Source organism: Salminus brasiliensis, chromosome 4 (genome assembly GCF_030463535.1).
Source record: "Salminus brasiliensis chromosome 4, fSalBra1.hap2, whole genome shotgun sequence".
NCBI classification, from domain to species: Eukaryota; Metazoa; Chordata; class Actinopteri; order Characiformes; family Bryconidae; genus Salminus; species Salminus brasiliensis.
In genome coordinates, this window is record NC_132881.1 from 49690533 (window position 1) to 49705388 (window position 14856).

A 14856-nucleotide genomic window follows, 5' to 3' on the forward strand; every position below is an offset into this window, starting at 1 on the left:
GAATCCAGTGAAGATGTCGAGGGAATAGCGGAGTAGGGACGGTTATGACGCACCGCTTACTGGCAGCGTTAGCGAGATATGCACATCCAAACCCATCCATCAGAAACAGTGCTACACTCACACACCGGCACTGCGAGCCTCAGCTGATGCTTGAAAAACCCTCATTCATTAAAACACACACACACACACACACAAACCGCCCAGGCTGTTCTACTGCAGGAACAGTTCCACACCTCCTCTATCCCCCCGCTGACAGTAATTGAGGGAATCTGACCGGAACAGCGCCCAGCGGGGGGGTGGAGGGGCAATTCATCGGAGACTGACGCTGGCGGAATGGCGTATTACAGGCTAATGTGCAATTAGATAGATACGGTATAAGGTCACTCCGTGTGTGGCTTCTCCATCAACACACTGCCATCTAATGGAAAACAGAGGTAAAACAGCACTGCATTTACCTGCTGAGCCACAGTGTGGAGAATCTAATAACTAGGTCTATAAAAATGGGTTCAAATTAAGAGTTGCTTTTCTATGACGCATGAATTTTTTATAAGGATCTGTGAAGATCTGCAGTATTTCAGGGCAGTAAGTAGGGCTGCTGCTTCACAGCTCGCTTTCAGTACAAAATACAGAGCTTGTCAGATGTATGGAGATGCTACCATCCAGAACCCTTTTCAGAGCTGATAGTTAGTGATATCTGTATGTCTTTGAATTTTAAAAGTTCAAGCGTATATAAGGAACAGGTGACCCTAAGTACACTGGGGAATCCAAAGTTGCTGCAGGAGATGATCTCTGTGCCTCATCTGACTCTTCCTAGTGATCTTCAATTTATATCTTAGCTGCACTGTCCAGCATAGAGGAGGGTTGGGTCTCAGGTACCTCTCGGTGGTTCATGCTGTGTAGGAGGTTCTCCTTCTGAGTTGTCTTTACTCCAATGCTTCTCCTTCCTGCTCTTGGAGAGGTTCTCCTTTTGAGTCTTGATTACTCCCAGTGGTTCTTCTTAAAGCTCTTAAGAAGGTTCTCCTCTTGAATCTTAGCGACCTTTTCTTGTGCTATTTTGAGGTTCTTTTGAGTCTCAGTTCCTCTCAGTGTTTTTTCATAATGCTGTTAGGGAGGTTCTTCTTTTGAGTCTTGGTTCCTCTCAGTGGTTCTTCCTTGCTCTTACACCTTCCTTCCTTGTTCTGACAACCTCGTTAGATTAAACTGCTTTGGGAAACAAAACAAACTGAAGTGAACTGAATAACAGAACTCTCACACTCACGTTTTGGTGCATAGAAAGGCTCAGATGAGTTGTCTACACCTGCCACCTGCTGGCCAAATCTGATTACAGCCTAGAGATCACAGAGTGAAACATATGAGGAAGAAGATCCCTCCTAAAGTTTCTCCACTATTTCAATTCTCTTACTCAGCAAGTAATTCGTTCATTGTTAGAAACTACTGAGTACTCCGTTACTCGATACCTTATTGCAGATTCAGAACAATTCATAGTGGGGACTGAATTGTTCACAGTGAATATTAAAAATGTGTAGTATATACTGAACAATACATAATGGTTATTGAATAACCCATAGCTAATACTGAATAATTAATAATAGGTACCAAATACTTCATAGCTCAAAGTTCATCTTGACCGTTGCTTCTATCATGTTTGGTGCATGTTATTTTGCATGGTATTTTTCTGAACTGTAAAACATAAAGTATGGAAAAAGCATATTGAACTCTTTCTTATGCTCTACTGAAGAAGGTGTTGGTGTTCCTGATTTCCTCCACGCTGGACACATTCCAGTTGAAGCCCTATGTTAAGACAGTAAGAGACACAGTCGGTTTACCAGTACCTTACCCATGACTTGTGCAGTAAGAAGTTCCCCTCCTTAAGCTTAGAGAACATTGCCTTTGTAATGTCTCCCTCTGCTGGCCTCAGTGGGGAGCTCATGCACAGGTCATGTGCTCCAATGTGCAAGGGCTAAGCTCCACCCTTCACCTGAGGCTCATATCCTGCACACAGGTGCTGACTCTACCAGTCTTGGATGTGTTTGTAGTTTGTTGTTTTTTCTGGTTTTGATCTTCTGCTTTGTTCTGAGACCTGGATTATGGATTTGCCTGAGTTGTACCTGCCTGCCTGTTTCCTGGCCTCTGCCTGCCCTGACGATGAGGTTTGCTTTAGTCCTAATAAAGTCTCTCTGCGCTTGCATCCTGCCTCAACCCCTAATGTCACAGCTTTTTTTTTTTTTTTTTGTGTGTGTGTGTGTGTGTGTGTGTGTGTCAACTAATCATTTTCAATATTGGAAAGTTTTTGTTAATGTAATTTTTACTAGGGGATTGTGTTGTTTATTGTATATATTGTCTAGGTGGTGCAGTTTGGTTAAAGTGCTTTGTGTTTGTGCCTAATTAACATGGCAAGTATACACATTGTACCTTAACATGACAGTGTGGTAACTTGTGACAGGGTTGTAACTGATGTGACCGGGTGACAGGACTAGTGAACTAGGGGCAGTAGGCACACACACGCCCGGAGTGGAGGGCAGCCAACTCCAGCCCCCAGGAGCAGTTGGGGCAGGTGCCTTGCTCAAGCCTTCACCCCCTTCCCACCCCCAATTCTTACCTGCTGGTAGGATTAGTACCAGTGACCTTTTGATCTCAAGTCCACTTCTCTAACCATTAGGCCATGACTGTATTAGGACATTAGGACATGAATGTAACTCTGAGGAAGAAGAGGACGACATCAGACATCATCCACCTGAACAACTCCTACATTAACAGGACATCCAGACCTTTCCAGCAGTGTAAGCTGTGGTTGGCAGCACTGGAAGACAACATGTGGAGCATGTATGATCTGGACAGCAGACCAGGTAGCATTTACATTAGGCACTCTTATCCATTAAGCAAATGCTCTTATAAAAGTGCTTCACTGTACTTAGTAGCTAGTTTGCTAGTTTGTGTTAAGCTAGAATCCAAAAGATAGATGCTGCCAAATACACACATGGACAAAATTGTTGGTACCCCTCGGTTAATGAAAGAAAAACCCACAGTAGTCACAGAAATAATTTGAATCTGACAAAAGTAATAATAAGTATGACAGCTATGAGAGCTATGAAAATGAACAAATGAAAATCCACGTTGATTTTGAACCATTGCTTCAAAAGAATTATTTTAAAAAGAAAACTAATTAAACAGGCCTGGACAAAAACGATGGTACCCCTGAACATAATGTGACCAAAGGGGCATGTTAAATCAAGGTGTGTCCACTAATTAGCATCACAGGTGTCTACAGTCTTGTAATCAGTCAGTGGGTCTATATATAGGGCTACAGGTAGTCACTGTGCTGTTTGGTGACATGATGTGTGCCACACTCAACATGGACCAGAGGAAGAGAAGGAAAGAGTTGTCTCGGGAGATTAGAAAGAAAATTATAGACAAGCATGTTAAAGGTAAAGGTTATAAGACCCTCTCCAAGCAGCTTGATGTTCCTGTGACTACAGCTGCACATATTATTCAGAGATTTAAGATCCATAAGACTGTAGGCAACCTGGACGTGACCGCAGGAGGAAAATTGATGACAATTCAAAGAGACGGATAATACGAAACAAAAGAACCCAGAAAAACTTCTAAAGAGTTGTTTGAGCCAAAGTGGACTTTATGGGAGACGACCAAGGAGGACACCACTGTTGAAAACAAATCATAAAAAATCCAGACTGGAATTTGCCAAACTACATGTTGACAAGCCCCAAAGCTTCTGGGAGAATGTCCTATGGACAGATGAGACAAAAATTGAACTTTTTGCCAAGGCACATCAGCTCTATGTTCACAGATGGAAAAATGAAGCATATCAAGAAAAGAACACTGTCCCTACTGTAAAACAAGGAGGAGGCTCTGTGATGTTCTGGGGCTGTTTTGCTGCATCTGGCACAGGGGGTCTTGAATCTGTGCAGGGTACAATGAAATCTCAAGACTATCAAGGGATTCTGGAGAGAAATGTGCTGCCCAGTGTCAGAAAGCTTGGTCTCAGTCGCTGGTCATGGGTCCTGCAACAGGACAATGACCCAAAACACAGCTAAAAACATCCAAGAATGGTTAAGAGGAAAAAACTGGACTATTCTGAAGTGGCCTTCTATGAGCCCTGACTTAAATCCTATTGAGCATCTTTGGAAGGAGCTGAAACATGCCGTCTGGAAAAGGCTCCCTTCAAACCTGAGACAACTGGAGCAGTCTGCTCATCAGGAGTGGGCCAAAATACCTGCTGAGAGGTGCAGAAGTCTCAGTGACAGTTACAGGAATTGTTTGACTGCAGTGATTGCCTCAAAAGGTTGTGCAACAAAATATTAAGTTAATGGTACCATCACTTCTGTCCAGGCCTGTTTCATGAGTTTTATTTTTTTTAATAATTCTGTTGAAGCAATGGTTGAAAAGCAATGTCTGACTTTCACTGGTTAATTTTCATAGCATTTTTACTTATTATTACTTTTGTCAGATTTTGTCAGAAACTTATTTCTGAGACCATTGTGGGAAAAAGGCATCAAAGAAGTTCCTCATGCATGGCTGAATGGTATCATCACTGTAACCCTCAGTTTTACCAATGAGCAGCACCTCTTCATCTGTCGAAAAAGAAGGGAGCTGTTTGGAACTGGACCAGGAGCAGAGAGGGGGAAGCAGAGCTTGATTCTTTTGACCATCTCCTGCAGGGTAAAACTTGTCAAACAGGCCTGGCGTGTCGACGACAGCTGGAGCAGTATGTCATAGCCTTCAAGGATATTAAGCAAGTAATTGCTTATTCTTCTAGGTTGCTTAACCCTGGGCACACTCATTGTGTTCTGTCATATTGGACAGAGATGTATAGTAAGGAAGTAGAACTTTTCTCTTTTTTCTTTTTTCTAGAACTCTTTTCTCCTACTTCCACTTTTACTTCACTGCATATTCTGGATGAGTTTAATACTTTTACTCTGTTACTTTGTTTATGTGCTGCATTGGCACTCGTTGCAATTAATTGCAATTGCAATATTTAAAGTTGCAATTAAAATAATTAATAAAAACAGTTTTTCACCTCCAGAGTGCTAGATGGCGCCATCACCGGGTTCGATGAAGCCGCCTCAACATTGAGCAGAACTGGCAGCCGAGCCGTGAACTTCCTCTCACTCCGCTGCTGCAGTGAGGACACTAACGCTGGAGCTCTGTTAGTTTATCTCTAGATGGAAGAAGAACCACCAGCAGAAACCCCTCCATCTTCACCTCCTGCAAATACTCGTATGTGCCGAATGACCTGAGATCTTTCAGCTGTAGTTTATTTTACGGAGAGTGAAGCTCAGGGGTTTGAGCTGCTCTCCTCACTGGTTTTACAGATGAAACTCTTGTATGTGGCGGGTCGAGTCAGGTCTGCTCAGCTCTCTCTCTCTTTTGGGCGAGAGAGTTTGTTTAGAGAGTGAACTGAAGACTCGTGTTCATGAACTCTGTCTTCTACAGTCCTGCCCTTCTACTACAGCCAGAGGAAGTGAGACAGTCCTCCAGTCTGAGCATCTGAACTAATATAAACACTGATACCCAAACTTTAACTTAAGAACTACAGAACACAGTACTGTACTTTTACTTTCAGTACTTAAGTAGTACATTTTAGAATGAACTACTTAAATACTTAAGTATAAACATGTTGAATACTTTAGTACTTCCACTTAAGTCTGGAGCTTAAAACATCTTTTGGATGCACTTGCATCTTGAGTATAGTCTAAATATCAGCATTTTGTCACAAAAAGGAGAAACCAATACATTTTATATCAGTTTTGATTTTATTTCTAGATTAATCAAACTCTATGGAACTTATGAACTACTATACTTTATTTACAGGTATTGGTATTCCACAGTACTGTAGAAATGACATATTAAATTATATTGTTAAATTATTAACATAGATTTAACACAGATATTAATCTCAGCTATGGTATCGTGAGCAATAACCCAGAAACTAAAGACTTTCCTCTATGCTTTTACTGGGGCAATATTATAGGTGACTGAAGCATCTGAAGAATTACAATTGAACACATTTCATAAACAACATTAATCAACACACATTTTGTGTTGTATTTCCCCTCATCATCACTTAAAGTCATTGACTTTTAATCATCTGTCATTGCAGGTGCAGTACAGGAACTACTTTTTCAGTAATTTGTTTAGGATCCACAGGCCTGTCCCAAACCCTACCACAGCTGTAGATACAGGCACTCCATTTTTGGTCACTATACCCAATAAAAGTTTCCAGATTGATGCACCTGCCTCCAAAACCTCTTCAGCTTGGTCAAGAACTGACTCTACAGTTTTCTCTGGTTGGTCAAGAACTGACTTTAAAACTTCCTCCATCATCTCACTGGTCCCGACATTCTCAGCTGCCTCTGCTGGTACATTCTTCCTGCTATATGTTATGGCTGAACATGCGAATAATGTAAGAACAGGCACAGCAAAGTAGATGATGTTTACCAAAGTATTCAGTACTCTGGTCACAAGCTTTACAAAAAAAGGATGCTTGGTTCTCTTCAGTATTACTGAACACATGGTACTGCCCCCCACACTTCTGAATCAGTCTCTGCAAGTTCTCATCCTCTTTAACAAACTGGTCTATTGTTTTATTCTTCAGTCTGTCACCATAAGTGAAGAGCACCATAGAGAACGGACCAACATTTGAGCCCAACAGTTCATTCACTTTGGTCAGTACAGTCCTCTCTTGCTCTGTGAAACGTCCCATCTGGATGATGAAGAGAAAGACGTGAGGTCCTGGAGTCCTGAGGGTCAAAGCTGCCTTCAGTTCTTTCACCCTTTCATCCGAGAGCACGTTGCTGAACAGGCCTGGAGTGTCCACCACCGTCACCTGCCTCCCACACACCTGCCCTGCACTGATTTTATTCTGCCTGGTCAGGCAGGTGGAGCTGATGTCAGACTGAAACTCTTCTTTGCCCAGGATGGTGTTTCCAGCTGCACTCTTCCCCACCCCCTGGAGGCCGACCAACACCAGTCTCAGTGGATCCTTTGTTCCTGGAAAGAATTAGTCTGAATAGCTCACTTGTTCTAGATAATTCCCTTAATATTAGTTATTAATATTAATAGGTAAGTAATAAGATATTGCTTATATACATTAAGAAGAAGGACAGCTCATTAAAGTTAAAAAATAAACATTTATTTGATACTTTTCTTCTGATCATTTATTGATTGCAAAATACATTTCTTGCAGTCCTGGAAAGATGTAGGACTGCTTACAATGTGGTACATCCATTTTCATTGTGGCATGATTACTAAACTCATGTCATAGTGTATAATTTTAGCACAAAGCCCCACCCCCTGACATTAACATATACCTATACATACACACTCATCTGTAGCTGTTCTACAGTTTATTCAGTCCAGCTCTCTTCTCTCTATTCTGTTCAGTATTAGGTCTCAGAGGTTGCAGCTGTAAACCTTCATCTGTGTGAAATTCAGTAAAGATCATTAAATCTATTTAGTTTTAGAGCTTAAAAGATTCAGTACTGAAGAATTACTGAATTGTGCACCTCTGTTTGACAGTTAGGGCTAAATCAGCAGCAAGTAATGCAGTTATTATCTGCAAGATATTGTTGTTTCTTTCTGCTCTGTCTCTTGCCTCTTGGTCACTCAGCTCAGGGTTTCTTTGTTGAATTCTTAACAGTTCCTCTCTGATTGCTCTCTCAGCCTCCTGCAGTGTTTCACTTGTGTAGTGCCATCCACCATTTTCAGCAATCAGTTGATCTATGTTCTCAAACAGAGCTGTAACCTGGGCTGGATCTTCTTCTTCATTGTTAAAGACATGATATCGTCCACTGGAGGACTGGATCAGTTCCAGCAGATCAGGATTTTCATTAACAAATTCATGAATAGTCTTCTGACTTTTCCTCAGCTGTTCTCCGTGGGTGAAGAGGACCATGGTGTATTTAGAGGAATCATCTCCAAAGATTTCTTTAATCATATTCACTGTTTCTTTCTCCTCCTGAGTGAATCTGCCGAGCTGGAGAATCACCAAGAACACATGAGGTCCTGGTGCACACAGTGATATACACAACCTGATCCTTTCCTTGACCTGTTCAATTGTAAAGTTTGTGCTGAATAACCCCGGAGTGTCAATAATGGAGACTGATCTACCGTTAATAGTCCCTCTGACTTTCTCACAGTCTGTGGTCACCGATGATGAGGATAAATCAGCCGTAAAAGCTTCTATTCCCAGGATTGTGTTTCCTGTGGCACTTTTCCCCACTCCAGTCTTTCCAACCAACACAATCCTTAGTTCATCATTATTCATCACCTCCTCCTGCACTGTTAAAGGACAAGTACACCGTTACACTCACATTTAATTCTGAGGCACTGAGATACAGCAAGAAATGACAAGCATGTTTTCCATTTTGAAAACTTTTCAGAAATTGTTAACTCTTTCTTTATTTATTAAAAAATAATTTTTAAAGTATATAAAATGTGTTATAGTGTAGTAATTTAACAATTTTACAAAATTTTTAAAATTTTACAGACATTTACTTGGCATCCTACCTATGTCCCCTAAGTCATGAAAAGATAAATCACCATAGCACCCTTGAAATATGAAGTTGTCTCTTATGTACAACATCCTTGATTCCACCATTTGGCAGCATGGCAGCATCTCAGTGTCCACTCGCAGTCTGACGAAATTGTATAATTTGTTGTCACAGCCAAACCTTCCAATCAAGTATGAGCATCATAACAATTGCCATCATAACAAACCATTGCCAGACACTGGTACAAATTTGACCAATGATTCACATCTCCTATTGACTGCAGGAGAAGCTACAAGAGCTAGGCTTTCTACGTGGACCAGGTCTCCACTCGACTACATTGTGTGATTGCCACTGGCTGGGGAGAGGGCCAGTGGTATGTGGTATGCCAGAAAGAAGTGAGATAAATGAGCAGGTGTTCTGCATATCGATTATCTATATATAGCCTATGACTAGCCTATGGTCATCTCATTTAATAGCTTCCTGAACGAATAGGCTGTTCTACACATATCTTGCTGGCCATCCTATAACCTGTTTTACAGTAAGCTGGTTGTCCTGTTCTGATCTTTTATGTTATATTGGATGTTAAATGTTTATGTGTATTTTTATGTTGAACCAATTGTTAATGTTACTGTTCAAAAATTAGCAGAAGGAGCATGGCCATATAAGTAGCTTCCTTTCATGTTCCTGCTTGTTTTGATGTAATTGTAACTCAACACCGCTGTTTGTCTTGCAGTGTAAATGATCTGCATGGTTATAGTTGATGCATCTTTTGGTCAGCCTTTTAGTTCTCCTCCACAGCCAACGCCTCCCAATTCTTCCTTATAGTGCATTTTGTTGGTAATATTATAGTATGTGATGTATTGTCTAATTGAATTCCCTTAACTTTTAATATTTCAAATTGAGATTTATTGTAATTGTAAAAAGTAAATTGTTAAGATTGGTGTTGTAGCAATGAAAATGAAATAGCCCCCCCCCCCCCTCGGTTTGTTCAGTAACTAAGTGCAGAGACACACAGTGATCTTCATAATTCTGTTACCATGACTTTACATTTATGTAGTGATGTAGTGTAATTACAGGACTGCCTACTTACAGTATAATAGCTTTCTGTTTTTATTAAAGGCTACACATTTAGGTAGTGCACATTTAATTAGAAGTGCTAGTTTGTGGAATTTAAATTATATGTAAAATTGATAGATTAACTTTTAGCTGATGCTCTTCTCCAAAGTTACTTACAGAAGAGCTTCACTGTTCACTCAGAAAATACCCTTAGCCAGCTTGTAGAGATTAGGATCCAGAAGATCCTCTAATCTGAGACTCTGCTTAGACTAAATACAGAAGTCTGTATGGAGACACAATCCTCCACACACTCTACACTCTTCACACTGAGTCCTCTCAGAAGAGGAGGCTCTCCAGCCTGGGGTTGAAGACAGTGAGCGTTGGACTCTGCTGTTCGGACACCCAGGGTTTGTTCGTTCGTTCGTTCCACCACTTTGGTGCAGGACAGAAAAAAGTCTGTACGCTTGTTTGACTGTTTTGTTCACACTTATTCAACCCATATTAATTTGGGAAAATTGCTTATTGATAATAAATACATAAATAAATCAATAAAGTTTAAAATGTACTTACTCATCATAGTTTCTACTGCACTCATTTTCAGTGTTGAGATGAAAGATTTCTCTCCACAAAAGCTGCTGCTGTGTTTGATACACTTACAGAACCCTTGTCTTTAGATGTTCTGGCAGTTCCAGACCTTTTATATCCACTGTGCCGTCTGTAGTCTTCTCTCTGCCCTAGCTCTACCCCTTCATCAGTTCAAACAATCACCTTGTGAAAAAAGGTTCCACATGCCTCACAATGTCATTCCTGCTGGTGCTGAAGATGGCCACATTGTGCACAGCCATCTTCACCTCTATTCAAAAGTTGTGGCATTACATGACAGGTGAAGTCAGAATCTCTTCTGGAAATATGCTTAAATGAAGTACACTCTGGAGATGTGCTCTGTGGGAGTGCTCTGAAACAGGTGACCTGTCTATGATATGGTATGTGCAAACTGCAGAATTATCTGGGGAATCTATCTAGTAAAGGATATCCTTTTCTGTAATGTATCCATCCTTCTAACTAAATACTTCCTAAGCTCCTTCCTCCCTCCCCCTGAACTCCTTCCCTGTCCTTCTCAAATAAAGGTGTAACGGAAATATCTTTTCTGGCAGACGGATACATTTTCACAATAACAAGTACACTAAATATTTGTCAGCCTAGTAAAGTCCACAAAACTAGGAGACACAGAATCTCTCTTGATCAAGGAAATGGTGATTCCTGTGTCCTGTGTAATCCATGGCCTGTATCTACGGGGATCTTGTTGAACGTACAATAATATCTGTGGTGCTTTAAATGAGGGTCATTATGGCTTCTGATACCCCTTGGCTCCCAGAATGATTCTTTGAAGGGCTAAGCACTATATGATGAGAATGTGGTTTTGCTGGGATAGCAGATTTGAGTCTGTTGCTTGGTTCATGATCCTGGACCTAAAAGTAAACATCTCCTATGCCCTGAACCATCAGTGGTTGTACTTGGAAGAGTTTACCACCCACGGCTATGTAACCCTTCAATGTTGTGCCTGTCGACAAAGGCATCAGTCTGAAGGCCCTTTTCTTGTAATAGTGGCGTCTATGGCTCAGACTGATACAACGCCCTGATCCTCATTTCTAAGAGACAGGACACTGCCTGCAGTGAGATGCTTTAATGAGTTGAGGACATGGGTTTTGGAGAACCTGAGAAGGTGGAGACTACAGTAAGGAACTCTGGTTCTCTGGATATCTGAAGAGAGTGTGGATGTTCAGAATTTTGATGATTTGAGCTGTAGCAGATGCATCGCATCCAATACTCCCTTCATTTGGACCATTGGTCATAAAAAGCAATATAACCTGCTGTGTTCACCTACTGTGAACATCATTGTACCTTATCTGAGGAAACTTTGTTTCAATCAACAAGTAAAAGAAAAAAACAGTGGTTGTATTCTGATCACTTAGCACCAGTTTCAGTACTTCAGCATTATCCTTGGGCATGCTACAGCAGTTCCAAAACATTTTGCTTTAAATTGGCCCATCATCATATTTTCTCAATTCACAACTTTTATGCAACTAATACAGAATTAAATAGTAACTCCTTGCCCTCTCACCCACTTTGTTTACATAATCACTGCTATAGTGACCAATATTCAAAAGGTTTCAAGCTCTAGAATTTGAGTCTCAGGCAGCTTATATTGCACATGAAACATGAGACTCAGCACTGAGGGAGTAAAGTGTGGAATATATAAATCAGATAAACAGGTTGCAGACGGGTTAAAATGCTCTGGGTCGAGGGCGGGGGGGTCGTTGGCCGGGGGGGTTTAGTTTAGTCTCTGTAGTTTAGAAGTCTGACTGCTTGTGGGACGAAGCTATTGCAGAGCCATGCAGTGACAGCACGGATGCTCCTGTACCATCTGCCAGACGGCAGCAGTGGAAAAAGTCCATGTGAGGGCTGAGTGGGACCCTTCACCATGCTGATGGCCTTACGGGTGTAGCATGTGGTGTGAATGTCTGTGACCCCTATGACCCCCTATGATCTTCTCAACTGTCCTCACTATTCGCTGTAGGGTCTTGCGAACAGCTGAGAATATTATAGGGGTCTCTCTCCCCTGTCAATTGCAGGTGTTTAAAGGTGGGTTAAAATCCATTAGAAAAGTCCCATAAAAATAAAACTCCCCCTGTGTGAACAATGTAAAATATTACACAGGTCAAAATGGTCAAAAAAAGCATAAAGCCAACATCTTGTCCAAAACAATAAAACAAAGTCAAAATACATGAAGCTAAAAGAAAAAACCTACAATGTTTCCCCCTACTGGAGGAAAACGGTACAGCCCCAGGAAACTGCACATGTAACCCTGTCTGGTTACACTGTACCACTCTGCAGAGGGTGGTGTGCACAGCCCAGCGTATGATCAGGGTTCAGCCTCCAAACCTTCTGGATTTATTCACCTCTGTCAGAGGAAGTCAAGGAGGATTATTATAGACTCCATCCACCCAAGCCACTGCCTGTTCTCAAGCTGCCCAGCGGAATGAGGAAGACCAGAACCAGACGATTCGAGGCATCTTCTACCCCCAGGCCATCAGGCTGATGGATAGCCAGTAGCACAGTGTACCAGTCTACAGTCTATCACTCAGCTCAGAGTGGATATTCTGGATCTGCGAGTGTAGAGTCAGGAAGTGTAAAGATGGGATTCTGTGAGCTTTTGTAGAGAGAAAGTTTTAATGTCATGTTTTCAACACTGAAAAAGGTTGCAGAAGAATCTATGAAGAGTGAGTACATTCTGCTGCAAAGCTCCCCATTTGAACTGACTCCAGGTTCATCTGGGTTACATCCATTCAAGCAAGTACTGTGAAGTCATTTAGTTTTTTATATATTTACAATCTACAATTTCCAGAAATTACAATACAAATACAAACACAAATACTGTTTATTCAGAGAAATGAAGTAGAAAGACAAACACCTGAACACCAGACAAGCTCTACAGTCACACAGTGCAGGAAAAGCACATATAAACACACTAGACACACAGTATCACCGAGGGGCTACAGAATACACACAGCTGATCAGGAGACACTAGGCCGTTAAGACTAGTGGACATGGAGGGGCAGGACCTGATCAGGGAAACCTGGACAAGGGCAAGATAAAACAGGAAGTAAGACAGTCTCTGAGAATTAAGTAGATAGAGGGTCGTCCAAGGACCATTAAAGAACCCTTAACCCAGAGGTTTCCATAGTGAGCCAATGAAGAGAAGGTATTTAGCAGGTCTCATGGGTGCACAACTTCCTCTGCTGGACAGTGCTTAAACAACTTTACAGTCTTAAAATTACAACCACCAAAAGTGTTTAACTAATGGTGTGATTTTTTTCTTTAGTTATATTACTGCAGTAACTGAGAGAGGCTAAATGAATCAGTGGAGAACATGTGTACATTTATTAGTATTAGCATTTTCTCTTTTTAGTTCTCATTCATATTATTGATTCATATTATATATTAAGTAATATAAAATATTTGCTTTCCTTTTAGAATGAAACATGAAAAGAAAAGAATAATAGATTTACAGCTAAAACACATATCTCAGTGCCTCAGAATTAAATATGAGTGTAATGGTGTACTTGTGTAATCCTGGGAAGAGACGCTTTTAAGTCTGATGTATCCTCATCATTAGTGACCACAGACTGTGAGAAAGTCAGAAGGATTGTGAACGGTAGAACGGTCTCCATCATCAACACACCTGGCATAATTAACACCAACTCTCACATCAGCAGTTTGAGGAAAAGATCAGGTTGTGTGTATCACTGTGTGGAACAGTGTGTATCAGAGAGGAATTGTTAAGAATTCAAGAAAGAACCCCTGAGCTGAGTGAGAAAGCAGAAGACCGAGAGACCGAGCAGAAAGAAACACATCTTTGTTGAAAATAAGTTTGTTACTTGGTGCAGCTGCTTTAGTTGTGGTTGCAGTGGCCAAAGCGAGATGCACAGTTCAGTAATTCTACAGTATTGATTTCTTATTGTTCTAAATCAATGAATTCCACACAGATGAAGCTTTACAGCTACAGTTAATGTCAGCTGTGTTAAGACCTGAGGAGGATAGGTCCCATTTTGAGTCTTGGCTCTTCCTCTTAAACCCGAGGAAGTTTTTACTTGACACATGTTGCCACTGGCTTCCTTAAAAGTGGATTGGACCCAGATGTCTGTAAATCTGCTTAGGGACAACAGGTTTTGTGAAAATGCTATTTTATTAAAATATAATTAACTAAACTTTTACTATTAATATAAGTGTAATAATCCTGTCATGTATAAAATAGCTGTTTCCTAGTTTAAATGAGCTTTTTATATGCTGTATAAATATTTTACCAATACAAGTTTTTTTTATGTAACTGTTGCAAAGGGAATTATTTACAGCAAATGAGCTATTCTGAATAATTCCTTCCAGGAACAAAGGATCCACTGAAACTGGATCTCACCCAGTTGCTCCCCAGGCACTGAGGTGGCTGCCCACCATTCTGGGTACATTTTGGTAAGTGTAAACCATCGGTCAAGGATTGCTCTGAACAATAATTCCAGTGGCACGATGTGAGCTGCACAGTGTGTTGCCACTGCAGAAAAGTGATGACACTGTGGGTCCTGTGGGTCCAGTACATGAATGTTTGTGGTATACACTTCATAACAGCGGAGCTAATCATGCTAAAGTCAACATTTATGTTAAAAGTCAAAGCTGCTGTGGCATTAAAGGAGGAGCACACTGTGGGAAAAAAGGAAACTACTGTACTGGGCTGAGT

At 41.0% G+C, this 14856-nt stretch overlaps 1 protein-coding gene across 1 annotated transcript; it reads right to left on the minus strand.

Moving 5' to 3' along the window:
• Window positions 1-6391: 6391 nt before the first annotated feature.
• Window positions 6392-14590, minus strand: LOC140554331 (GTPase IMAP family member 4-like). The gene is made up of 3 exons (XM_072677217.1): window positions 14542-14590; window positions 7601-8298; window positions 6392-6967 (listed from the first exon to the last, which is right to left on the minus strand). The coding sequence occupies exons 1-3, from the start codon at window positions 14588-14590 to the stop codon at window positions 6392-6394; spliced, it is 1323 nt and encodes a 440-aa protein (XP_072533318.1).
• Window positions 14591-14856: the final 266 nt, after the last annotated feature.